The 26,818-nt window shown below is 34.5% G+C and overlaps 2 protein-coding genes across 2 annotated transcripts; both read left to right on the top strand.

Moving 5' to 3' along the window:
• Positions 1-9,632: 9,632 nt before the first annotated feature.
• On the top strand, positions 9,633-15,463 carry LOC120337335 (hairy/enhancer-of-split related with YRPW motif protein 1-like). The gene is made up of 6 exons (XM_078117060.1): positions 9,633-9,740; positions 9,843-9,945; positions 10,227-10,278; positions 13,146-13,286; positions 13,683-13,866; positions 14,214-15,463. Exons 2-6 carry the CDS (start codon positions 9,899-9,901, stop codon positions 14,531-14,533), a joined length of 744 nt encoding a protein of 247 aa, XP_077973186.1. The 5' UTR covers positions 9,633-9,740; positions 9,843-9,898; the 3' UTR covers positions 14,534-15,463.
• A 5,767-nt stretch (positions 15,464-21,230) lies between these two features.
• LOC120337329 (uncharacterized) lies at positions 21,231-26,563 on the top strand. The gene is made up of 8 exons (XM_039405093.2): positions 21,231-21,888; positions 22,513-22,612; positions 23,220-23,389; positions 24,166-24,273; positions 24,540-24,765; positions 25,144-25,211; positions 25,419-25,590; positions 25,810-26,563. The coding sequence occupies exons 1-8, from the start codon at positions 21,795-21,797 to the stop codon at positions 26,561-26,563; spliced, it is 1,692 nt and encodes a 563-aa protein (XP_039261027.2). The 5' UTR covers positions 21,231-21,794.
• The last annotated feature ends 255 nt before the right edge of the window (positions 26,564-26,818 follow it).

The following is a 26,818-nucleotide window of genomic DNA, read 5'->3' as shown; positions in this document are numbered from 1 at the left end:
ATTATTTTATATTTACGTTCTATCATTAGTATTCCACAAGTGATTGCAATTGTACTACGCCTTGCCACTTCACGAAATATGACGTTTCAGTGTCATATGCAACCTTTCCAGGAATTACAACATTGGAAAACATAATGGTAAGCGGTAGCCCAAACAGTAGCCCAACACTTGGAGGTCATTCAATGGCTATTTGGAACATTAATTCTATCATATTCCTAATTTCCCACTCGGTTTCATCAGCTTTAGTAACTTTTGCCAAGATGATATTATGATCCAAGTTTGTGGTTTTTATAAATATGTATTACCTAAGCTACATTAGTCACGCTTTACAAAAATCAAATACATAACTGCTGAATATAACACTAGTCGATGTTGCGATTGTATAATGTCTGAATCCAAAAAATCAGACCGGGTTCGCTGAATTCTGTGCCGAACCCCCTGAATACCATCATTAACTATAATAAGTATATTTATACACTCAGTGGTCAAAGGTACCTTCTGAAAAATGAGAAAAGTTTTTTAAAAGAAACGTTGCTGGTGCTATTGCATATGGATTGACGAGGGACATTTCAAGTAGTTCATTTCTGCTTTGTTGCATGGTATTTAGCATATCAAATATATTTATTCAGAAGGTGGATGAAGATTTGGTCAACTAATTGACATTACCAAATATTTTAATAAACTAAATGAAATTCGATTACTTCTGTATTGTTATAGGCATTCAATGAAATACAAGAAGAAGACGTGTTCAAAAATATCTTGAATTTAGAGGTTTATTTCAACAGTATGAGTTATAACATTTACACACAATCTAAAAAAATTGACGAATCTGGACTTTTGAGTGACGTAGGTATGCAAGAGTTATCGAGTAACCGGATTTTTATCAGAGTGTAGTTTGTATCTAGTCTTACACCAAAGAATCCACAACTTCATTAATACCTTTTTTACCCATTCTTCTCTGTTCTTGAATGAATAACGGTCCGGACATTATACGCCGAATTTGTAACAACATAGAAAAATTATTTAGTGATTAGCAATGACAAATGCAAATGAAAAGAGCATGTTCATCAACAGGGTAAATATGTAACGTTGTACCACTTTTCCCAAGCAATGTTACGAGTCTAAATTTTTTTGATCAAATTTAATAATACGAAAACGATCTTATTCATTTTTTTGTATTTTACTATAGGGGGTCAGCTTGGTTTATGGGTAGGTATGAGTTTCATCACGGTGTTTGAATTCATCCAATACTTTATAAAACGTTCGAGTTATTGCTGCACGAGAAACAATATGGTTGAAGATGTAGCCTCCGACAAAGTCGATGACATTCTGTGAAGAGTCTTTCGTATCGAAGCATCTTAGCGTTGCCAAGACATATCCATAGTATCTGTTATACATTAACAAAAAAAAAAAACAGCCTTAAACCTTAAATGTCGGGTTCAAGTTTTATGCCCAAATATATAGGAACGCAGAGGTCAAGCATCGGTACCGGTTCTAACCGATCACCGACTATCGAGTAACGATTGGCGAACAGGCATTTTTTCAGAAATAATTTTAATAACAAATAATCAAAATGATCCACAGACGTATTTTGGGCTCAGTTATTAATGGTTTCAGCTTAATAAAATAAATTAATGAAAATACGACAGCCTGGGATAGCAGACGACAACGCCGATATTTGTGACTCTTTTCACGAAAACATTTCTACCATTCGTCTCCAGTCCGACAGCAAACAGTGACCCATGATTATCCATTATTTTCGGGCTTTATTTTTGCTTTTGCTTTTAATTGTGACATCTACCTCAATAAATTAGTTCTGATTTATGAAAACTGTTCTTCTTTTGGTGGCTATTTTCGTGCTAAGTGCTTTCTCTAAGTTTAAATGTCGTTGTTATGAGAGAAAATTCGCTCTTTTCACCACTAATGGGAAATTCGCTAGCAACTGCTTTTATTTTTCAATTTTTCCGAAGCCTACAGCTAAGATATTTCACCAGTGCCGGATTTACCATCAGACAAGGTGGGCTGAAGCCTATGGGCCTCAAGCCTTGGCGGCTCCGGTATTCACTTTGAAACGATAATTCATTTTCAAGACGTCTTTTAATTTTAAAGGTTTATTTCAGAATATAATCGATTTGAAAGTTTAATAAACTTGTTTGCTTTTTAATTAAATTAATAATTGTCTAGCTATAGACTAACTATTTACCTTAGCAACATCGAACTTATGGTTTATTTTAATTTACTATCTCCGAACCTTTTTTATGGTAGACTCATTTAGATCTATTTAGAAAATGGAAGGATAATTTTATTTTTCAGTAATGTCATATTAATCAGTAACGGGATAATGCTCCCCGACTCTCGCGTATAGAAACAGGTCTCTGCAACCATAGCCTATGTGTCTCATGGTCTAATTTCGGCTTTATATTTCACCCAAAAAATTACCGTGGTTGAAAATCCAATCGAACACCCGAATATTTTTTTTAACCATAAGACAATAGTTGGGGCCAGAGTCAATTTTTTTAAACTTTGAGTCGGCAGATAAAGTCAATATCATTGTCAGTTCAAAGTAGCTCAAAAGTCTAAATTCAATTGAACCGATTCGATTTCACTGTCCCATGTGAAATTCAACATATATATATATATATACTGTATATATATACACATGAATTACTACTGACTCCTGAGTTGATAACCCCAACCTTGTACATGACAATATTTCTAATCCGGTGGTCCAACTCCTGGCTAAATCTAAAGGCGGCAAAATGACACAATACTACTTTCGCGACCCGAATCGACAAAAGCGTGTTTGAATGAAAAACCGCATTAGAGAAATACTTTCGGGGTCGCGACTTTTTCGAAGACGATACGGCGTGACGAATACAAATGCAGGCGGCGTTCGTATGAAAGACAAAAATAAGGTCGCATTATGGGTGGCAAGTGAGTCTGTTTGTCGCTGATAATTATGAAAATGTTCAACGAATAAATTTATATCTGTTCAAAGGTAACACACGGTACCATTGAATATTTAAGCTTCTTCCATGTTTGATAGATTGTCATATCTCTTTGCTCAGTAGAGGAGAAATTGAGTGCTTCTATGTTCGGTCTATTTTCGCTGATGCGGACCACGTATATGTTGTTTTTAACTGATGGCCTTTTGTCCTTATAGAATATTGAAACGATTGTATTTCATTGAGTAGGCTATTTACGACGAGTGGCAACTTGACGTTGTATAGATATGGGGTTTCACGCACTTTTGCGCGTTAAAAAGTGGGAAGGTGTTGACGCGACGTTCGGTCAGGTTCGTCTTTATTTACGGTAAATAACGATGCCATGTCGTGTGAATGTGATCCCTACAGGTACTTACTTTTGAAGCAACCATAGTTAAGCACGTGTTTTTGATATCTTAGGTCTGGAAACTTCACTTTTCCATTAAGCAAGAATGTACGAGAATAGACTATAGTAGTATAGGATCCCACACAATAAAGCGCACTTGAACACACCTTGCAGATAAATGGTATTTCAAAAAACCCTTTAATTTGAGGAGTGCTTCCTTGCTGAGTTCACGTAAACGTTTTAGTTTAATAGTGGCCTGAATCTGATATATTAGATAAGTTAAAATGAAACTACCTTCAAGTTAAAAGAAATATGACACTATATGACAAACGTCTTCTCGACTATAATGTTTAAGCTAAAATCTTATCTTGAACTTAAATAAAATATGCCAAGGATTATTGTTAACAAATATTTTTTTTATTGGAACATAAGTTTAAAAATTGAAAACTATAATGATTTAAAACTGATGATTGATTTCATAAATACATTAATTAGAAATCTTTTTCAATTGTGAAAATATTGTCACTTTTGTAATAAATCACAATTTTTACATTCAGGTAATAAAAAAATGTAGGCCAAATGTACATGTAATTCGAATGCTATTGAAGGAAATATTAACGCACTTAGATAAAAAAAAATATTTGAAAAACATATTGATAAAAAATTCCAAAAATGTGGGGACGCATGCGAAGGGCTATAACGACTTGTGTGCATGATGTATTTTAAAACAAAGCAGTGTATTCTTGCAAAATTTCTTTACATTTCAAAGAATGAAATAAAAACACTTTCAAAAAATTTCAAAAAATCAGTTTTTCCTAATTTTTTCTTCTCTTACAAAATAGATTTATTCCGAGTGGGGTCTAAACGTTGGTCGTTGTAATCGAAATTCTTTAGAGTTGAATTCCGAACGGTTCGAAATTGATTGGATAATATTTCGGATCAGGCAATGGCTCAAATTAAAATATCATTTCAATTGAGATTTTGATTTGCAATTTTTCCTTCGGGTGAATGGTAGAACGGCCGTTTCAAACCACGATCCACTTGTCTTGCTCAAGATATCGCGTTCAGTTAATCCGGGAACGGAGGTCAATGCTTATTTTCTCACGCTCTCTAGTGTATTCTTTTCAACTTGGCCACAAAAAGTGAAAGCCCCTATCACATATCAACCGCAGAATTTACTGCACTAGAAATTATTGCAGCATTTGAACATTTTAAATATAACCTTTTTTTATACCTTCTGAATCGAATGTGCGCAAATCCCAGCAGACTAAATGACTTGCAAATTTCTGGACAATCAAGACTTAAATGTTTTCAGTCCGTTGAATAACGCGTAGATTATAAAATTGTTTTATAGATTTGACACTGATTTTTCAGTTGTTATTGTAAAAAATAGTGACTGGTAACCAACTCAATAAGATTGTGATTTCCATATGTCTTTATTGTCTTCCATAACAATGTTTGCATAAAACAACATGGCGCTGAAATAAACTTCTTCTAAGTGTGTGTTACACGATCACGTCTACAGACAAGTTAACATGAAACGTTTTCTTACCACCATGATATATTACGATGATTCTTTCCATTTCTATGTGTCCATCTGCTCGATTCAGTTTTTAACCGATATTATCCAGTTTCACAACCTCTATGCTAACTTGAGTCCAACTGAAACATTTAAATGGTCAGAGCACTATTCCACGAATATATTGAGGAACGCTCAAAACACACAAATATAGCACGTATCAATGAAAATAACTCATCCTTTGTTTTTCATCAACAAACAATATTTTGAAAGCAAATGTTGGATTCATATGGTCAAACCAAATATATATATATCAATATGGTCATAGCGATCACCGTTTGACAACACACCAGCCAAGAGCATATGCTATAATTTTTTTAATTTGACAATAGCTCAGGAATTCGAATACAATACATCGTAATAAATATATAAAACTATCGTTGTGTTGAAATTTATTATGCATGCAAAATATTAATTAGCTCTGCTGGTGGGTGAAAGGAGCTTGATCTTGGCACTTGACATTGGGGTCTTGTTTATCGTATTATTCTTGTTTTTATTTTTTCCTGTTTTTATTTGTGCCTCCGTTTTGTTCCAAATCGTAGACGATACAACCGTCCTCTGACGCCGCCCGACGCGACCCAATCTTGACTTATATCACGTGACTCTACTTTTCCCACCGCACCCAAAGCGTTGTTTACGCCAGCAAAGCGGCGAACCGCGGCGGCGTTTTCGAAAGTGGGACTCGTTAAGGCTGGCGATGGGGCGCATCATAACTGTCCGAGTAGTGTAATGACAGAACCGAACAAGCGTGAATGGACGTTAAAATTACCTTTCTATATGGGAATTAGAAATGTTACATGTTTGGCAGATTTCAAAAAGATGATGCCAATCCTAAAATATACTCTGTTGACCGCAAACGTCTGCGTGAACCGATAATTGAAGAATAGAAAGGTGATCTTTGACCTCGTAAGTAGCATTTGACTTTTGATGACTGCTCTTGGACATGGCATGACTTTTGAATGCGAAAGAGAGGTTCAAACATTCTATGCTTGATAGATATGAAAAATATTTTGTGCAGAATATTAGTCATTTCAGAACATATTTGGTATTTTAAATCATTATTATTATTTAAAAATTTTAATGCGTGTCACAAATAGCAAATGCAACTCCACAGGAGGGTAAATCATCATTTGAATCAAACAGCGTCGATTAAAGTTATTTTATAAATTGTAAATAGCTTTTCTTGCTTCAATTGCTGTAGCACGTACGATACGTTCCGGTTTTCGCCATCTAGCACCGAACCGAACCGAATATTCTTTCTATTAGATTTATTATTCTAAGCTCAAATCAACTCTTGGCGCTTGGCCGCTTTTATAACACACTTCAATATTTTAGTTAAATTATATTTGTTTATTTTGTACTTAATTCTCTGTGCTTGATTCTCGTGTTAAAGACTCGGGTTCAATCAACACGTACACCTCCATAACCAGAGTGCAATAACTTGAATAGGTAGTGCCGGTAGATTACTTTCCCACAAAAAAGAAACTCCTTGCGTTAAGATGTAACAGATCCAAATAAATAATACAATGTTATGTGTACAATGTGCAATGTGTATCATCGGAAATTCTGGATTTAGCACAAAAATAAAAAAAACATAGAAATAAAAAAAATACCGGTTGTCTAAAAATTGATTCATATTTACATTTTTTACTTATTTATTCAGGTTTATGTTTTTACAAGGTTATAGTCAATTTTTATAATCTTGATCTAAATCTAACCCACCACATGACCTAACAGCAGGCGCAAATATGTTTTTTGTTACGTCACATTAGGTCACAGAAAATAACTTTGTAGTCGACGCCGTTCAGACTTTCCGGTTGACATCCACCTGTCAGTATCTACGCTAAAATCGTTTGTCTAGGTGTCAGAAGTCTGTTACTAAAAGCTGATAAAAATCGCCAAAACTTCTTGGTGATAAGATCTAATCTTACAACAAATCTACACATTTGTTAGATAAGGCTGGGTGCCTTTTAATGGGAATAAATGCCGGGATAACGGCCTCACATCCGCCACTTTTCGCAATTTTAAATACCGTAAACTATTTATTCCTTAGTGCCAATTGTTCGCTTGCGTTCAGAAAAATTAAAATTTATACAGTAGAGGCAACTTTTGGATAACAAACCTCCCTGGTGATAAAAATATATTTTCATATAAAACTGTCTTATTCTAATTAACGAATTCTGGAAATATAAAATGTATACAAAAAGTAGCTTTCCATCAAATCTGTTCTCCATTTCGTGTAGTTGTTTGGTTTTGTTAGTATTTCTCTGCGCACATTGTTATTACTAGTCAGGACTGATACATGTAAATTTATTTTGGGTGAAAACGCCGAAAACTTTGCAATGTGGCAAATCTGGCTTACGATATTATGCACATGGTGATGGGGTGACTAGGGTTTGAAATGCCTATATTATAGAAGAAGAAAATAACAACATATAGATATTTTATTCATATAAGTATATATGTTTGTAAGCTTTTGAATGATCTATATCCTATTCATAAAACACCATTCGAACATCTTTTGATCTTTCAAAGACATGTGTTCGAAACTGAAAGATCGGATGTTCTTGGACACGGCTGTGACAATGAAGGAAGAGATTTACTTTAGAAAGGAAACTGGCGCTTTGAATTTCAAAATAATGTTATATTATCGTATCGCAGAGTTATAAGTCGGAATGGGTGTTCAAGTTTGGATTATATGAGAATTTCATACACTCATCTTTAATTCTTCCTATTTGCAAAGCAGATAGTCATGATTGGCTTGCTTTTGAATGCTCTATTTTATTATTTAGGCCAGTTTTAAGGTGTCAAAAATTATGATCATCTCCTTTTCACTTGGACATAAATTTGTCCACAAAAATATTTACAACTGTATAAATTGATTGGAATATTTTACTATTCTACAGAAAAAGTCGGTAACACTGAATATCTTTAGAATAGTGTATATTTGAAGACGAAGCATCCCATACGTTTACCGCCTTTTATATTGGGATATAATTAAATTGAAGTCACCGATACCGTATCGAATCCCTAATTTTCGTTATAAATGGAGTGCTCTTACACACGCCATCCACGTGTCGGAGGATAAAACATACGACCGGATTTAAGTTCGATTTTCCAACAACATAATTTCAAATATAGATCAAAAAGCTTATAATCAAATCAACCAATTTTAATTGTAATGATACAGGATATGTATTGTCAAAAATAAAGTGATGTCAATACTACGAGAAACACCACACTTTAGTTACTGAAAGGTTGGAAGCGATTTGACCACGAGGAAAGCAATTTTGTTTTCATGGCCACAACTATACAATATATATAATGCAGCGATTCTAGTTGTGTTCATCGAAGTTTGTTTTTCAATTTGAGAAGGATAACGATGTTATGAGTTTTCATCCACCTTCCAAACTTTTTGGCCTTGTTTCCATATATATATCCCCTGCTACTCTACAGACTGCCACGAGTATTTCATTGTTAAAGAAGGTAAAGTAAGAATAAGATGTTTTTTGAATCTTTTGTAAAAAAAAACGCCCCAAAACACCACCGCCATCGCTAAAAAAAAAGTAGTTATTATTCGGTTAGGGCAGGGGTCGGCAAACTTTTGTCGTTCACGGGCTATTAAATTAAAGGTTGCAAGTCATTGGCATATTTTTAGAAAGTTGAAAACCGAGGAAATGGACAATAAATCACATTTTTCACACAGATTTCAGTTAAATTTTAAGCAGCGCGCGAAGACTGATCATTTGAATATTTTCTGCGCCATTGAACCATTTGCACTCAACATCAAGTTCTGTTGCCATTTGTCTAATTATAATCAGTTTGTAGGCTCATTAAACGAGTGATTGTGAACTATATACTTGTTAGGTTATATTATAATTCAGTGGCTCAAAACAAATTCTGTTACGTGAGGTTGAGATTCGTCGATACAGTTGTTTCGTTAATATAATTCAGTGAAGCGTCGCGGGTCGGATCTGGCCCGCGGGCTGTAGTTTGCCGACCCCTGGGTTAGGGTAACAAGTACAGATTACGTTGGAAATTCAACTTATTCTAACCCTAACTGGATAATTACTACTTTTTTATTTTAAAACGTGGCGTTTTTTCTCAAATCTCATATTTTCGCTTTAGTGGCGAGGGGTTTCTACAAAAGACCCGTTTTTTGTTTAAGTGTAATAAGTAGCAATGCTGTTCGGACATCAAAATAACTTTTAAACATAATCAAAAAAGAAACTTTTAAGAGAATTTAAAACATTAAAGAACAAAAATAAGAGTGTATTTGTGAAATATCTTGAGTACAAGGCATTAAATATATCAAAGCAAATGTTTTTTTTCAAGTCGACCATCATTACTAGCATTGTGACATCAATCAACGACACTTGTCTTTTCGAGAGATACAGAAAAGAGAGACGACGCCTACACGACTGCGGCGTACGCGGGTGACTGAATCCCGCGTGTGAAAACTTTTTGTTGCGGCTGGCGATATGAAATATTTTGGTAAAAACAAACTCAGATTACATCACGCGTGATCATGATTACAGCCTATAGCTGAAGTATAGATTGATCATAAGTCCTAGCTTGACTCACCTTAAAATGGGAAAATAGTTCGATATTCAGGTGCATGTTTCATCCACCGACATTGTTGAGAACAAAATGGAGGGTATAATTCACGTAGCAAAAAAGGCATGTCGAGTAGCAAACTTCTCATCGACCTCGCTAATGTTGTTTTCATTTGAGGGATATCGTCGAGATGGGTGGCGGATATTTTTAGGTGGCAATATTTCAGTATCATTGTGTTCAGAGTTACTTAAAAATTGGTTGAAGAAAGGTATAGGTAAGCTAATTATGACTATTGAATAAAATGGAATGACTTTTATATTTCCGGTGGATTCGCATCAAATTTTTTTTTTTTCAGAAATTGTTTTATTTTTTACAGAAAACCGTAAATATAAAATACATCAAATATAATAAATTAGCAACACTTTTTGAAAAATGAAAAGATATTTCAGTGATTCAGAATCGGACGGAGAAAATGGAAGGTATTTATTATTTATATTTGATTCAAAACATTTATACAAAAATCTTTATTTTCATCAAAATGAATCTTTTCTCACTTTGGCAGCACAAAGCACCGTATATTCTCACCTGATCAAAAACACGGATTTTTTGTAGATGTTTACCAACTATCACCAAAATTTACTCATTTGACAAAAAAATTAATTTATATCCATTTACATCGTTTTTACATATTTTAAAACACGTATTTATAAAACAATTGTGTAAATTAACCTGATTCTAGTTTTTTATTTAAATTATTTAGATACTCATCTTCGAGCGATCCCCAGTCAGTTGCAAGGAAGAAACGTAGAGGGGTATGTGAAGAATATTATATTTAAAATGTTAAACGTGTTAAATACTTCGAAATTACGAAAACAAAGATTGCACAAGAAAACTCGAGATTAAAACGAGACAAAGGCAATAAGCGTAACCTCTGATCTCATAAAATAATTGTATTTCAATTTCTGAAATACATTTAAAAGTTGAAATAATTTTAATGATTCGAATATTGATAATCATATCTGAGAGAGCGACGGATCTAATTTACAAAATCAATGTTTAAATTTGAAATGATGACTTGTATTCCGTTTATGACTATTATATTGTATGATCGGATTTTTGGATAATGATTTCCGATAAAAATGTATTAACGGGATTCTAATTCGAAATCCCTAACCCAAATCACACGTTTTAATTACATTCATTATTTTTTGAAATCAATTTTTTGAGTGATTTTAGTGGTTGGATACACTTTGCGAAAAAGACTGAATATTTTTTTGTCAAAAATGTAGTAATTTCGTATCCAATTGATTAGATATAGTTTTCGAGTTGATGGCCTACGTATCTCAATTTATATTTCAAATTCAATAAATGTTAAAATAATTCTGCGCTTTTGTTCCATTCTTTTAAAATTTTGTCATTACTCCCACCATAATCGGCAATAAAATAATTTATTTATCGCTTTGCCACAGTGGAAAATCTAATTTTTTGAAATAAAAGCACAAAACATAGGTTTATGTCATGTCATCGCAGCAAGTGGGAAAGAAATATCTCAAAATATAGTGTAAAAAATAAACAAACAAAAAAACGGAGGTTTTAACTAAAATTTTCGTACTATGTTCTATAATTGTAAGAAATAATGCCTCGCCAGAAGCGCAAACACATTCAAACTGCAGATGAAATGCAAATAGTATCTTATAAATTAGTATTTAACGATTTTTGAGCTCAATTGTAAATTTTCACACGTGTTTCACACGTAAATTGACTCACGTGTTATAATATAATATTACATGAATATTTTCCCGACGCGCGCAAAGCTTTTTGGGGGTCAAAACTGCAGCTTATGAAGAAAATTTATCTACATTGTACTAATGTCTTGTCTAATAATTTGTTTTCGGGAATATTTATATATGATGAAGTCATGTCGCCAATGATCTTAGAGAAATATTAGAAGATGATACTTGAGCGAATGGCGCGTCATCTTAAATTCTCCATGAAGTCTATCTGTTGCTTACAGCGGCGATAAAGCCTTAAAATTGTGTTATTAATATTTCAAAAAGTTGCTCTTTTAACTTTTCTGGTGGTATTGAGGGCTGATTTTCTCTCGCATTTATTTTGAAGCACTTTTTATTTTGAGTTCCTGCTCAAAATCCTATGTAAACTTCAATATATACTTCTAAAATATGGATTCAGAGTTTTTTATGCATTAAAATGATAAAGAATTTATCGTTCTTATTAACTTGACAAAATTCGGGATGTTTCCTTTGTCGATTGAAAGTGACGTTTTTAAATTTGAACCGTGAGAAAACGTCAATAAAACCAATAACGCCAAAGTCGAACTCAAACAAAACAGCTTTAATCGGGGTCAGGGATATAAACAAAACACCTGGAATGGATACGATTGAAATTAACGCCATCATCCCAAACTAAAGCGTTTTCTTATAGCTTACGTGAGCCAGATAAGCCAAATATTTTTTCACTTGAAAAATATATAAATAAAGTATAAATATACAGCGAACAATGAGAATTAGTAACCAAAGCACCGAATTGTGAGTTGATACCCAGTCACGTTGACCGCATAGCTTAGTAATGGTTAAAACTGTTTATCTCGATGCCAAACAAAACTTATATTATGTATTACGTAGTGCTGTGTTGTGTAACGGAAGCTGTGTATGCAATTAGTAGTCGCGGGGGTAAAGCGGACCTCCGTGTCGTACTCTTAAGTCCTTATTTATGTGAAGGAATAGCAAACGCTTCGGGACCGTGGGAACTATCGGTTCGGTAAAGAGGGTGTTTTCACTTGCGCCGTGTCAGGTTACAGAGGCACGCCGCCCTAACAAACCACCACAAACACATTACTCGTCGCAGTCAATATAAACAATGTCCTTTCCCATTTGCGGGCCCGCTCGATTGACAATAGAAACGCCGCTCTTACAAGTGTCAGCCAGCGGTCTCACGCTTCTTCGTAACAAAACACGATAGACACAAGGCGGACACTTGAATGTTCCCACACAGCCTATTTATTCTATATCTCATCGCGAAATCTGCCAAACAGGTGATTTCAGAATAAAGTTTTCTATCTATTCTATCATTCATGTTTCTCCAAAAACACGCCATCTTTTAGCAGGAAACTGAAACTTGGATGCACGATTGTGAAATTCTGAAAAGAGAGTATATCATGCAAAATAATAATGATATAAGTAAACAAAATCAAGAATAGCCCGATAAATTATTTTCCCGTTGTTGTATTATTTAAACATTGTCAAAGGTCATAGGGGAGGAATCTTTGATTTGTCACCATTCCATGACGTAGCATTTTTAAGAAAAGAAATTTTAATGATTTAATACACATTTGTTATTTTGCCGCCGAAAATGGACAATGAAATCTATCTATCTTGCGCTCTCTCACTATTAAAAGAAATTCGATAAATCTAAACGGGTGGTATTGTCTCTGATAAAAGAAGTTAAATGAAATTGAATTGCTAGGGATCCATAAAAACAAAGTGCAAAGAACTAAAATGCATAAAAATAGCTTTATTAATTTTCGTATATGACTTATGTATGCTTTTATGATAATAAATTATGATAATATTTACTAATCAATTAAAATTACTTTCCTTTTTAGCAATTTTAGAGTAAAGTACCTATCAGTATTAAAGTAGCAATTTTTATCAACTTATAGGTAATAGAAAAACGAAGACGAGACAGAATAAACAACAGTTTGTCGGAACTTCGTCGTTTGGTACCGACAGCAAACGAAAAACAAGGTTGCGCAAAATTAGAAAAGGCGGAAATTTTACAACTTACAGTCGAGCATTTGAAGGTAATTTCGATATTACAGCATAATATGACAATAGCTCTGTCTTAATCACATGCAAAAAAGAGGTTTCTTCATTTAATTAGAAGACTATATCGGCGCATGTGTAATATCAATACATGGTTACATCATTACAATGAGCCGTAGAATTACAGTGCGATTCTGGATTCAATGGGTCGTTCACACCAAATGTTATAATATAGGCAATATTAATTAACATGCAGTTTATCCTCTCGTTTCAACTGCTCGCATATTTTTCATTGTTCCCACACTGGCGACGTGTGGAAATATTTACAATGTTGGAAGTTTTGTCCTTTATAAATATATGTAATATAAATTCTAAACAAACAACCTTTACTACTGTATAACTAAATTAAAACGAGGCCGTTAATGTTATTTAAGGCGCTACAAGGTTCATTGTACCTTCCTACAACCGGACTTGACCTCAGAAGTGCTGGATTTCGAGAATGCGCCGCCGAGGTTGCCAGATATCTCATGTCAATTGAAGGAATGGAGCCACATGAACCTTTGCCCGTCAGACTTCTTACACATCTTCACAGCTCCCTAGCAAGACGAGAACATGAAGGTATGTTTGAAGTCTAGATATATATAAAATGGCGTTGAATAAGCTTGTTCAAAACGTGGTTTACCCAACGTGATTGCATATGAGCTTGAGGTATGTCCTAGCTTCATTTACGTGACTTTATGAAGGACAAACACGATAGAGATATTTCCTAGCTAGCTTGTTGTTACAAGCTCTCTATCTTCTTCTAAGGATTCCCTTTGTTGATGACAGAAATACTGACGATAGTGTATAATGTGACGATAGTGTACGATAGTGTAATAATGTTTCGAAAACTTCAACTTATATACTCATATTATAAGTACATTGTCTTTGTTTCAAATCATAAATTATTCCAATTATCTTTTCAGACGTGAAAGCGCAGTGGACGTCAATGCCCCCTATTGGCTGTGGTCCATTTTTGCCACCACTTCATCAACACAGCATTTCTGATCAAAGAATTTCAGGTCCGAATCTTTTGTGTGGAACGATGCCGACATCACGACCTGATTTCGGACTTTTGCCGCAACTAACAACTCAACCACCATTTAGTGCATTTGCAGCTGCCTTTCCATTCATGACGCCGGCGAACCTGGCACCATTTCGCGGAATTAGCAACGCTTTGATTCAACAAACAACAAGAACTGGTCCCGTAGTGCCGAGAAATGCGCCTGGCGTTAAGACATTATGATAATATACTGTATTTACTAGTCGACGACAAAATAACTCGCTGGGCGAGATTCGGAAAATATGCAGTCTTGAGGACTGGAACACTACTCACCAATATTATTGTAAACTGCAAGAATGTTATAAATTACTACAAAAATTTCGTTTCTGATAAAAGGCCAAATTTAGCGAATGCTCCGTTCAGCTATTGAATCAATATGACGTAAGTTTGATCGGGCATTGCATTTCAATTTTCGTTTTGAAGAAGAAGAAAAAATGGTCACAAATACCATCATAGGCCATCAATTATAGCACATGCTATTGATGACGCTAGTTATTATTCGTTATTTTATTGATTAAGTTATTTTAGGGTGAAAAATTCACGGAAAATGAATTAGGGCTGAGGATTTTATTTTTCAACTTGGATCCGGTTTCGGTTTTTTAAAAGTAGATAGATTACATATCGTGTGCTAAATATATTTTTATAATGCTGTTCTTCAATTTTTTTTCTCCTAATTTTTGATATAAAAAATACTCTAAGCCTCTGACATATTTCATTAGGTTTTCACTCTACCAAAAAGGTTGGAAACCCTTGCCCTAGAGGGTTTTTCATCCACGGTAATTGCAAGTTTTAATATTACAATTAGATCACGTAAAACCCACATAATTTACAATTTTATTTTAAATCATGGTTATAGTTGTTATAATTATAAATACACAGTTTTGGACTATTATGGCTGTTTAGATACAATTAGATTTTTAGTTCTTTGATTGCATTTAGTGCTGAATTTCCCTATCAATATCATTATAAAAGACTAGTAGCCTACATCAAATCTTCGTGAGTTGCTATTTACTTTATTTCTTACTTGTTCCTTCGCTATTCATATTTTGACTGCTATTGTAGCAGATTACTGCTTCTATGTGCCAAAGTGAAAAAAACTTTATAAGACATTCACCGTGTTGTATATTGTATTGTGAAGCCTATAATAGCCTATATTGGTCATCTCAGTAAACAGCTAGGAATGAGCATATAGTTCCGAATTCAAAAGCTTCGCGGATTCGCGGGTTGAGAATTGAAACAACGAATACCAAACATAGATTACATACACGTAATTATCAAGTTTTATAATACACAATAAAATGATTTCGTATTCTATACGCCAGTGCATATTAGCAGCATTCTTAAATTTCAGCGGTATTTATATGTGTGGGCGCTACATTTTCATTTGAGTCTGGAAGCTCTTGTAGATAATCAAATAAATATGCACAAATAAGAAGTTTTCCGTGCCCATATCAATGTTCATTTTATGGAGCACTTCACTCTTTTGCTTCTGATAGGACTCCGGAAAGCTAACGAGCTTTAGACAACTGTCGGCAATTTCGTTGTCCGCATGTGTGGGCAGAGTTTTTTCTCAAAAGTCGCATCCAAAAAATCATTTTTGCAAAGTGCCTTATCATATATTTACATATATTTAAAATTTGTGTACATCAAATAAAATCTAAATTTTGCATGTTGTTGTAAGAAATGTTCACAATTTTATGCAAGAGCAGGGGCCACATAAAATGCTTTGTCGGGCTACATGTCGCACACAGCTTGCCCATCCCTGGATTAAACACTCAGTTATTTACTAGTTCATGTCGACCCATGTATAAACGAAGGAGTGTGATCATTCATGCCGGCAATCTTACTGTATTGATCAATTCCGGTAAATTATAACCCGTCAGTTAGAAAACGGTAAAAATGTGCCCAGGTGGAAGTAGTCCTAGATGCTAAACAAAAGGGAAAATGTAAGTGACGTTTTTGACGAATGCCTATTGATCTTCAATACTGAATCCAGTTTCACCTTTATTTCAGGCGAATTCATTTCATTGCGCAAAAGCGATAGTACTGTTTCAATTTCGGTAGAACTTATCAGTACATATATCTGAGTATTCATTTAGATATTATTTTGTAATTTATTACACGAAGACAGACGTTAACGGTACTGTGGACCACACGCAATATTGTGTTTTGGAATTCAATATCAAAAAGCAATACATAAATTCCTCTGTGATACATATCTCAGTCAAAGTAATTATTCTCTACTGACACTCTGGACAGATAGGACTTAGCATATGTATTGTGGCGTAAATCTTCTTTCACATGCCTTACCACACGTCATACGCACATAGTTAGTACCATCAACATGTGTATCATCATGTGTGCTAGTTCTCTTTGTACAGTCACTAACCGTAAAACGGGTCGCACACGACTTGTTTATCTACTCATATAATGTCACACCTGTTGGGGTACCCTGTTTATTATTGTAAAGGTAGTCCAAGGTTTGGTTTGGCTACACCAGCCCCACGTTTCCGGCAAATTGTCAATGAAATAATAGGTCGTGTTTGTTTGGATGTTACCAGTTATAAAACCGCGAGGCGCAAGGTAAGCATTGTCAGCCATACTTACATATCCATGGCGTGACGGCAATACAAAACTAACGCAAATGCGCCTCCCAGTAAGTCAATTTGCTTATTGTGAGGCAATTATTAGCTATAGGAAATTTGTCGTTTGTTTACAAATAAAATCATATTTAATAGTTGTTGACTCAACTCAACAATTTCTTTGCGCTTTTCGAATACATCCAACTTTAATCAAGTGATTCTTTAAAATGATATGATGCGAATAGGGACACCGCCCGCTTCGTTTGTCAAACTTTATGTCACCTGCGCACATGATTTGTAAAGACATTGTGCTTTCTTCAATTTGTATTTCTTATTAGGTTATTGTGACTGTCAATTTTGATTACGATTTTTATATTAACTATAGGGTGGCGGCAAATGTTGGAAAATTTATTCACGAATCGATGGATTCCCATACAATGACGTATATATATATATACAAGAATGCTTGCTTGACAAAATTCCGATTACGATATTAACTCAATCAAAAAGTCAAGTAATGGAATCCAAATATTGATGCAGCACGCAGTGTGTGCCAGCTGTGTATATCTGGATTATTTCAAGCAGAAGGCAACAATGCTTACATTTGCGTAACAAAATAACTCATAATTCGGGATATTTACGCCTGGATTTTTACCAAGATTATCATTCCATTGGCAAGAGCACCGGTACATTTCAACAAACTTTGGCCAGTCATTAATTGGATACGCAGCAGTTGCTAGGAACAGCTGAAACGAAGCTAAAATGACGTAGACTAACAGCAAAATTATAAAATCTCATAATTGGAAGTGTTAACAAAATATCCCTCTAAATTTGTTTGTTTTGTCCAATATAACAACACGCATCAGTTACGTCTTCGTTTGTATAGGTGTTTCAGGAGTTGCTACAATCTTTTAGAGACCAATTATTTTAAAAATTGTGATCAGATTTATATCTACTTTCATGATATCGTTTTGTTTATGATCGTGCTAAAGTTCACTTAATTACCTATGGCAAGAGTTGACTGTGGATTTTATGGTATTTGAACATTCTCGCAAAAATTTTCCTCACAAATCATGAGAAGTTACTCGACTGTATCTGGAATCAGACAGCACATATTTGTGTTCCATTATAACTTGTTATCCGAAATTAATATTTATGTCTATATTGCTTTCCATACAGGATTGTCACATTAGTATCAATTTGCCAGATTATTAGCCCAATGTTTATTCCTCATTTTAGAATTACCGAACCGACCGAATTACAAAGATTGAGTTGTACTCTCAGTGTTAGCATCACTAAATTTTTAGAATATGTTCCTGCTATGTATGAGACTATATAACTAGTATTGTAGCTAATGAGGAATAGTGATATTCGGTCCAAAATAAATCTGTTACAAGTAGCAAAACGGTGTTGTGCAACACGCACTCGACTTAAATCCACTTGAGTACCGTCGACCTTGTGAATCAGCGACTTTCATTTTCTCACGAGGGTTTATCTTTCGATGGACTTATGAATTATGGCTATGCCCACTGACTCGTGTATTTTATATTTTAAATCAGACAACTGCTCCGTTTTTGTATGGTACGGATTCGACAATTGTGGAAAATCGAAAAAAAGTCCATGTTTTTTTATAAGCCTGCGAGAACTAATTGATCTTTTAAACACCATTGCACTATCGTCACGTGTGTGGATGGCACACTTTGGATGGCGTAATGTGGTTTTCGTAACACAACCAAACAAATCGGATGCATATGAAATGAATGAGCATGAATTTAATTAAATTTTCTTCATTCAAGACTGTTGATTTCCAGACGTGTGGGCAGGTGTTGACCAGCCTAAGATCCTCTTATTGGCGTCAGTTCGTGCCGTACAGAACTGTGACGCCGTCGATGGCAGAATATCCCCACTTCAGTCGACGTAATGGATTGGATCTCGAGTTTACGTACACGTTGCGCAGCAAGGGAGCTAATTTAAATGGTTTTCATAGAACAAGAGTCTACATTGCTAACACTCGCAATGGATTAACTGAAGAAAAACGCTTCTGGGGTCCCTAGTTGAATTGATGTTGTTTCTGCCTAGGCAAATCGCCTTGGAAAAATAGTGTCATAATGAATCAAGCACGGATCACAAACCTCTTGCTACATGCGCGATTTTCCCACCGCTCTTGAAAGCGCCACCGACACTCGACGGCGGTAGCGACGGTTTTTGTTTGCTTAGCAAACGGACGCAACCAACATGCGTATGTAGAATCCCTCGTAAGAAGTACCAGGACACGGATATCACAATAACAAAGACAAAACATTAAATTAAGCTTGCTTTTTGTTATTAAAGAAAGGTCCAAATGTAACTTGCTGTTGTTATATTGTTTATTATATGTCATATTGTTTTCAGATATCAGAATTTGGGGATCAAAGAAACAAAAAGATCTATTTGTACTTCGTTTCGTCGAATATGTATCAACAATAAAACATCACACTCTCTACAAACACTTATCATCCTTCAAACCAACGAGAAAATACCTACAAATACAAAATGGCGCAACATCAAGCGAAACAGTTGGTAATAAGGAATATACTAACTAACCACTTCTTATTTCCAACAAAAAACGATTCAAAGATTCTATACATTTTATTAAAAGCATGCAAGCAACAAAATAAAGTATCTTTATGAACAGTGAGAGCCATTTAGCCCGTGTTAGGTAGACCACAAATTGAAGGCTTGAATGTGAGGGAATATTTATGCAAATCGGTCGTCATCAAAGAAGAATCTAATCAGACATATTCTAATTGGATATAGATTAATTCAACTGCTCCTTGTAAAAATGCCGTTTGTTGACGAGGTTTCTGTATGCTTTGCACACGTTTTACACTTGGTATATAGTATTTTGCTTCCTATTCGATAATTCTTGTAAAGTAGGGTTTCATTCTTTTTGTGAAGATTGTTTTGGACACAGAAATAAAAACTATGTATCTACACCACGTGCATTAAAACACTTACGTGCACCTCAATCAATTTTCGGTTAATATCAGTTCACGATGCTTCTCTAATCTAAAACTCTAAATCGCTGGTACAGCATAAGACAAAAGAATGATGAATTATTTTATTTAACGGTGTGTACTTTTTATTCATTATTTATTATCCTTTACGACCTTTGTGTTTTTAGACACATCCGGTTGAGAATGAGTTGTACAATAAAATTAGGTTTATTACCACAACCTTTTGTTTCATAAATCCAAGCAATCAAATGTAAACCAATAAAGAATTAATAAAAAAAGCAGATAGGCTACCATGTACTCCACTCAAAATACAAGTTCTATTTTTTGCTATGGGTTAACGAGTGGTTATTGCTCAACAGCTTCTCGAATAAACGAATATGCGCACATTGGGGTGAGTGCAGGGTACCTTACTTTCTTAAAATGTGGATAAAAAAATATTGCTCCTGCCTGATAGACGTGGTAAATGACTCAACAGCATCAGCTCGACCAGCCCTCGTATTTATTGAACATAATACAAAGTGGTTGGAAACTCTAAATATTGTTCTAGCTAAAACTTTAATATTACGTTTATTAAGTTTTATCACTATTTAATTAGTCGACGTGAAAATGACCATTGTTTACAATAAATGTATTCAGATAATTGGGACAATAAAGTGGATGCGATTGCCATATTTATAGAAACCGGCCGCGCTGTCGTCGTATATATAGAAAATGTCACAATTTCAATCCCCACGCTCTAACTCTCACCGACGTTGCAATAAATTTGGGTAGTGGTGACAAACCTTAGAAGTTCGGTCCTCCCGAAAATTGTAGTTTAAGTTACCAATTCAGAGACGGACGTCTACATCAGTGTATTGAATTTATATAATATAGAACGAAAGTTCACTTGGTATGGCGTTTTTCAGTTGAATTCTTGATATACTATAGAAACGTAAAAAAAACATATATAAATTATAATTGACATTTTTATTACATTAATGTTGATATTCAATTGAAAGTCTGACAAGTAGACGATTAATTCACAACCGCTTAGCGCCGGAGGAGCAATCTGGTTACAGCGCCATCCAGACATGCGGTTACATTTCAGTGAAAATATACTTTTGGTGCAATGTTAAAACAAAATCAGATTACGGTTGATGATAACAACAACGGACGAATACAATTACACTACGCGTTTTGTGGGCTTCTGAGTCTTAACGCCGCCATATTTTGCTCCAGGCTATTATCATAAAACTGGCGAATCCAGATAGATTATCAAATAGTTCTTGCAAGGATATAATTATCACATTGAAATATGACAGAACAAACAACGTAGTTGATTTAGTTAATGTTTATTGGAGAGAGCTGTGAAGACTCAATTTGTAGAATTATATTAATAATATTTTTACGTATTGAAAAAGTGTAATGTATAATGTGGGAGCGCCAAATATAAACCCAGATGGGAGGAATGAGTGAAAGTATAATAAGGAAAATGTTTTATATAGTTCAATACCTGTAGCATAGTTTATCTTTTCCGACTGTTGGTGTGTATTTAATCAAAGACTGTCGTCACATTTAAAAGCGCAGAGTGGATTAGAATTGGCTTTTTCCGATGGATATTCGTTGACAATGAGTCATTGTGATCTCAGCGCACATTATAGGCAATTGTAATCGTATAAATAAGTGACCAAACTATTGCATTGCAATATTATGGGGTTCTAAAATTGAAATTAAACACATGACATATGGCTTGGTGGCTCATCCTGACTCTTGTAGAACATTGAAAAAATTAGCACTCGAGAACGATATAACACACGTGAATACAACATTTGTAAACGTCAATTGAACTTAATTTACGTGCAGGATGCAAATAAAAAGATTTAAAATATGCGTGGTAAATATTGCTATTTGATTTTGTTTCTGACGTTTACCACAGCATTTAGTGCTCCCCCAAAGCGAAGCGGAAAACCGAAAACAACATGTGAGTATGGATTAAAATAAATGACGAAAAAAAAGTAGTATATCTGCCAAATGTAATATGTTCTTCCACATAGCATGCTAAATTTTACTACCATGACCTTCACTCAATCCCACGAGTTCTTTTGTTGTTATGATTGAGATTAGTTTAAATAGTGCAAGCGAATAAAATATTACTCCTTTATTAGAGAGTGTTTTTCGATACTTTTATGGGTTATGCCCCATAATTGTCTGCGAAAATCTATAGGGTAAGATGGACACGGGGTGAATTTTTTAATGGACTGAGATTCTTTCAAATATATCGTTTATTTTGATATTCTGAGGTGAAGCAGAACAAATTTTCAGTACAGTCCAATCCTCCCCGATGACTTTTTTAGCAAAAAAAAAACTCTGCCGTTGCGAGGGTTGGCGACCGGCAGACATCGCCGAATGGGTAAAGAGTTGAGAATGTACGAGAGTACTAGACGAGTTTTGGGAATATTCGACGGAAGGTTTTCGAAATATAGGTAATTTTCAATAAGGTGGTCCATCTTCCTCCGCCTTACTGTATTTATATGACGAACTGGTGCAATGCTGAGTATTTGAAATAATATTCTGGTGTTAAAAATGTTTACAATTTTATATTTAGCATGTGGACTGACGAAATTAATGGCAAATGCGCTAATGAAAGAGTTTACAAGTCCTGGTTATCCCGGTGAATTTCCTGAACAAACACAATGCACTTGGTTGTGAGTACCTAGAACAATGTTTACATCTTTTATAAAGTTGTGACAATAATTGAAAGAATTCCATATTCATCAGAGCCAACGATGTGATATAACATTAATTAAATCGCCCAATTAAGTCGCGATTTACGACATGTTTTGAAATTATCAAATTTAATGCGACGTGAAAATAGATAACAGATGCATAGGCACAGATGGTGTTGTGAGCTGTAACGGAATCAGTTTGTTGAACCTTATGGTGATGGTGGTGGGGTCATCATTTTTTTTACCGTTATATAAAAGCCAATACATGTTCGTAACGTTTAGTCACTCACCAAGACAATAGTATTCTTATATGTCATATTTATGAGGTTCTTCTTCTGACATTTAATTAAATGTCGTTTACAGATGCCACCTATGATTACTAAACATAAAATCGCCTCGACATTTCTCTTCGATTGCCGACCCAATTGCATTCAGGTTTACAGTACCTAAGGCTAAAAACTTTCTCTCATGTTTTAATTGATTCCCAATGCGCCGAGCTAGGCAAATGACATTTGTGAAATTTTAGCTGCAATATAACTATACACAGATATTATGGCGCTGATCGCTTATTTAAATATTTCTTCAGAATCCATGCTCCAAGAGGATTCAGAGTGAAAGCAAAGATAAGAGATTTTTATCTATTGAATCAAAATAGCAACTGTAAAATGCAATATCTTCTTTTCACCGATGATTATACTGGGAAGAAATACGGGCCATTATGTGGAAAAATGCCCAAAGAAGAAATAATATCTTCAGGTTAGTCATTTCATTTAAAGAAATGTTGAGTGAAACAAAACCAAAAAGGTTTGTAAGACTGAAATTTTCAATTTTGTGTCCGACCCACTTCCATCTTCATTTAGGTAGAATTTTTGATTCTAAAATAAACAGGTCTGTCCATGGGAATGGGATGGGACAGCAAACATTTGTATTTCTCATGGGACACGTGCGGCACGAAAACCGTATGATTTTTGGAGAAATAATGGTAAAACATTTCGTTATGGATTTCGTGTCCATATATTAAAGCATAGCTCTCTTGTTAGTTATAAAGAGAAAAATATATTCAGCATTAACAATATACTTCGTGAACGGGCTGATGGACACATGTATAATAGTTATGAATATGAACTTGACAAAGTCCCTAAACTTTATTTTTTCGCATGTCTCTTCGTACATGTAGTCCTATTCAGTAGACTCGAAACCGGAAAGAATTTTTATTTAATTGTATTCCAATGGGAATCACATGGGATGGGAGGGGACAGGCATATTTGCTATGCGGTGGGATGGGAATGGGACAGTTAAATATGCCCCATGAACAAGCCTAAAAATAAATCACTCCAAGTAATCCATTGCGAACTACTTCATTACCACACAAAACCCCACACTCATCCTCAGCCATATTCGTGACCATCTCATCATCGTTTGCCATCACATGCTTTTAAACTTCTATTTTACCATTTCCGTTTGTTACTGATATGATATTTATCATCATTTCTTCGCAAAGATTAAATATATCTAATTTTTTATGCCTACAGCTAACACCCTACGAATCAAACTGGAATCGGATTCCGTAGATATTGGAATTCCTTACAGAGGTTTTAAGTTTACATACACTCAAACTACTGAACCTACATCTGAAGTATGTAAGTAATTACGATTTTTTAGTTTAAATTATAAAGTATCTCCACCTAGATGTCTGTGTTTTTTACATTGGCTCTTGAGTATAAGATATTGTTCATGTGTATGGTATGTTTATATAAAAATACGGAAAAATACTGTAATTGGTATTGTTTAAAAGCATTAAATGTAACTACAGTTTAGTTGATGACATTTTAAAGTGAAGAAAGATCTAAATAAATATAAACTAAAATATAAAACTAAATATAAAATTTTCTTTTTTTTATATCAGTGCGGGATAAAGCTGGTCTCTGGAGAAAATATTTTGTTCCAAGCGCCACTGTAGCGCCATCTCTCATGCCAACGGATGACACTATTGACGATAACGACAATGAAAGTATAAACCGCAGAAATCAGCTGAAAAATTTAAAAAATGATAAAGCAAATGACGAAAGAAAAGTCGAAAATTTTGTTACTCCAGCGAAGCCAGTTCCCCAAAAGTTTCAGCCTACTCTCAAGTAAATTAAAGCTTATTTTAATTTCGGCCTAACAATCGTGAGCATTTTACATAGCTACCTATTCAGAGAATTTATCAGAATGAAGGTGTTAAATACCTCATAGAAAAGTAAACTCTACTACATATGCTTTGAGTATGCTCTAATGCCAAGCATTTAAAATCATTTCCATCGATAAAAAAAACAATTATGATAGCATTGAGATAGAAAGAAGTCGACGAACATTGAATTATTTATTGAGTTGACACTTGTTTAAAACGAAGGTAAGCCCAAGCTCACAAAACCTATAATAAACTTTTCTATAAACACGCTTTTCTTCCCTGAAGCAAATCACAATATAATAAGTCAAATCACAAAATCATTTGTTACGTCATTTCATAGGCCCACCACATTTCCAGGAAGATGGATTCCACCAAAACGGATCATAAAAAGGCCAATCGTAGTGAAAAGTAAGAGAGTTTTTAAATTTGGGAACTTTTACTATCAAAGTAGGGTTTAGTTTTTCAACACAAATTAAAAAACATAAAAATACGTGAAAACAAAGAAGTAAATTTTTCAACACTACCCGATAACAAATGTATTCATCTACGAAGTAAGTTTCAGGATTATCCGGCCAATTATCATACTATTCATAATTATCGTTATTTGCCTTTCAGCACGAAGACCTCCTACTCGAACGCTTTATCCAGGATATAGGAATGTACCTAAGACGACTGAAAAACAAGCCGAAGGGAGCAGTGGTATGAATACTGCCAAATATATTGCAATCATTGTTGCGGTTGTACTTGTAGCTGCAGTTTTGATGTTTGCAGCATACAAAATAAGGAGGTATTGTTCGATCGATCTTTTTTTGAGCGTTCGTTATCAAGGTCATTTTTGGATAGTTTGATAAAAAAGGCTATGATTTTTTACTTAATATCAAATACAATATGGGTTGGTGCACCTATTTTATATGGCAGATCAAAACGATTAAATGAGCGATAATTTAATTCGGGCTTTTCCTTTTGCCTATGAATGAGCGCATTGTAGCTTTTTTAATTTTAATAGGCGAAAAAATAAAAAGAAGAAAGAAATTGCTGACGACACAGAAATACATGACATCACGAGATCCGTAATGGTTAAAGAAGAACAGAATTCAAATCAAGTTTCACAGAGATATCATTCTCACAATTACGAGATGATAGAGCCTAAACATCAAATCACTACCAATCAAATTCCTGAAGATCCTATTGCAAAAAACTCGAATTGCGGTAAAAAAATTACAGAAAAGTATGATACTAAATTCACTGCCCATAATGATAAAAATGATGAGAAGTTGAAGAATAATGCCTCATATCGTGATATAAATCATAATGAAAAAATTAATAAAAAAGACGAGTTGAAAGAAGAGAAAATACATACAAGAAGGCATGAAAAAAATGACTATAAAAGAAGGAAACCCACAAGAGAACGAGATTATTATAAACGAAGAATAAAACAAGAAGAAGACACAGAGTTATCAAGAATTAAAACTAGCAAAACACGACATGAAAATCGGGAAAAACAAAGACGGAGGGAAAATGCTTCATCCAGTTCTCGCAAATTTGAAGAAGGAAAACGGGTAAATAAAAGAAGTAAAAGAGGGGTAGAAGAGGAGAAAATGACCTCCAAAAGATCCAATGGTAAATCAAACGACAAAAGAGAATCATCAACTTATACAAACGGAGAGGATCAGAGACAAGCTAGACCAAAATATGGCCGTAGTAAAACCGATACCTATAAACGATCGCGAAATAACAAACGAAATCCCAAAAAATCATGAACGCAATTATTTGTGACAAAGCGTTTGCGCATGTTGAGCTGGGAGGTAGTTTGAAAGTGTTGGGTTTATATGGAATGGTCGCTACTTCTACCAGAATACGATAAATTAAACAGGGTCTGTGGAATTGATAAAATCCTGGATTTTTCAAAAAAACATAGTCCTTACACATGGGTTGTACATGACCTTCTTTTAAGTGATATAAGATTAAGATGAATGTCATATCAACAGCTCTGAGTCAAACTATTTTTCTTTACA

The sequence above is a fragment of the Styela clava genome, chromosome 10 (genome assembly GCF_964204865.1).
Source record: "Styela clava chromosome 10, kaStyClav1.hap1.2, whole genome shotgun sequence".
Lineage (NCBI taxonomy): Eukaryota > Metazoa > Chordata > Ascidiacea > Stolidobranchia > Styelidae > Styela > Styela clava.
The sequence above is the reverse complement of the archived record's forward strand: the minus strand, read 5'-3'. Positions and strand labels throughout refer to the sequence as shown.

What these genes read in the sequence shown, in the direction of transcription:
- LOC120337335 (XM_078117060.1), top strand. Translation starts at nt 9,899, where the DNA reads ATGAAAAGATATTTCAGTGATTCAGAATCGGACGGAGAAAATGGAAG. An exon ending in TCGGACGGAGAAAATGGAAG is followed by an intron (nt 9,946 to 10,226) that starts GTATTTATTATT and finishes TAAATTATTTAG; the next exon opens with ATACTCATCTTCGAGCGATC. An exon ending in CAAGGAAGAAACGTAGAGGG is followed by an intron (nt 10,279 to 13,145) that starts GTATGTGAAGAA and finishes ATCAACTTATAG; the next exon opens with GTAATAGAAAAACGAAGACG.
- LOC120337329 (XM_039405093.2), top strand. Translation starts at nt 21,795, where the DNA reads ATGCGTGGTAAATATTGCTATTTGATTTTGTTTCTGACGTTTACCACA. An exon ending in AAGTTTCAGCCTACTCTCAA is followed by an intron (nt 24,766 to 25,143) that starts GTAAATTAAAGC and finishes GTCATTTCATAG; the next exon opens with GCCCACCACATTTCCAGGAA. An exon ending in GCAGCATACAAAATAAGGAG is followed by an intron (nt 25,591 to 25,809) that starts GTATTGTTCGAT and finishes TAATTTTAATAG; the next exon opens with GCGAAAAAATAAAAAGAAGA.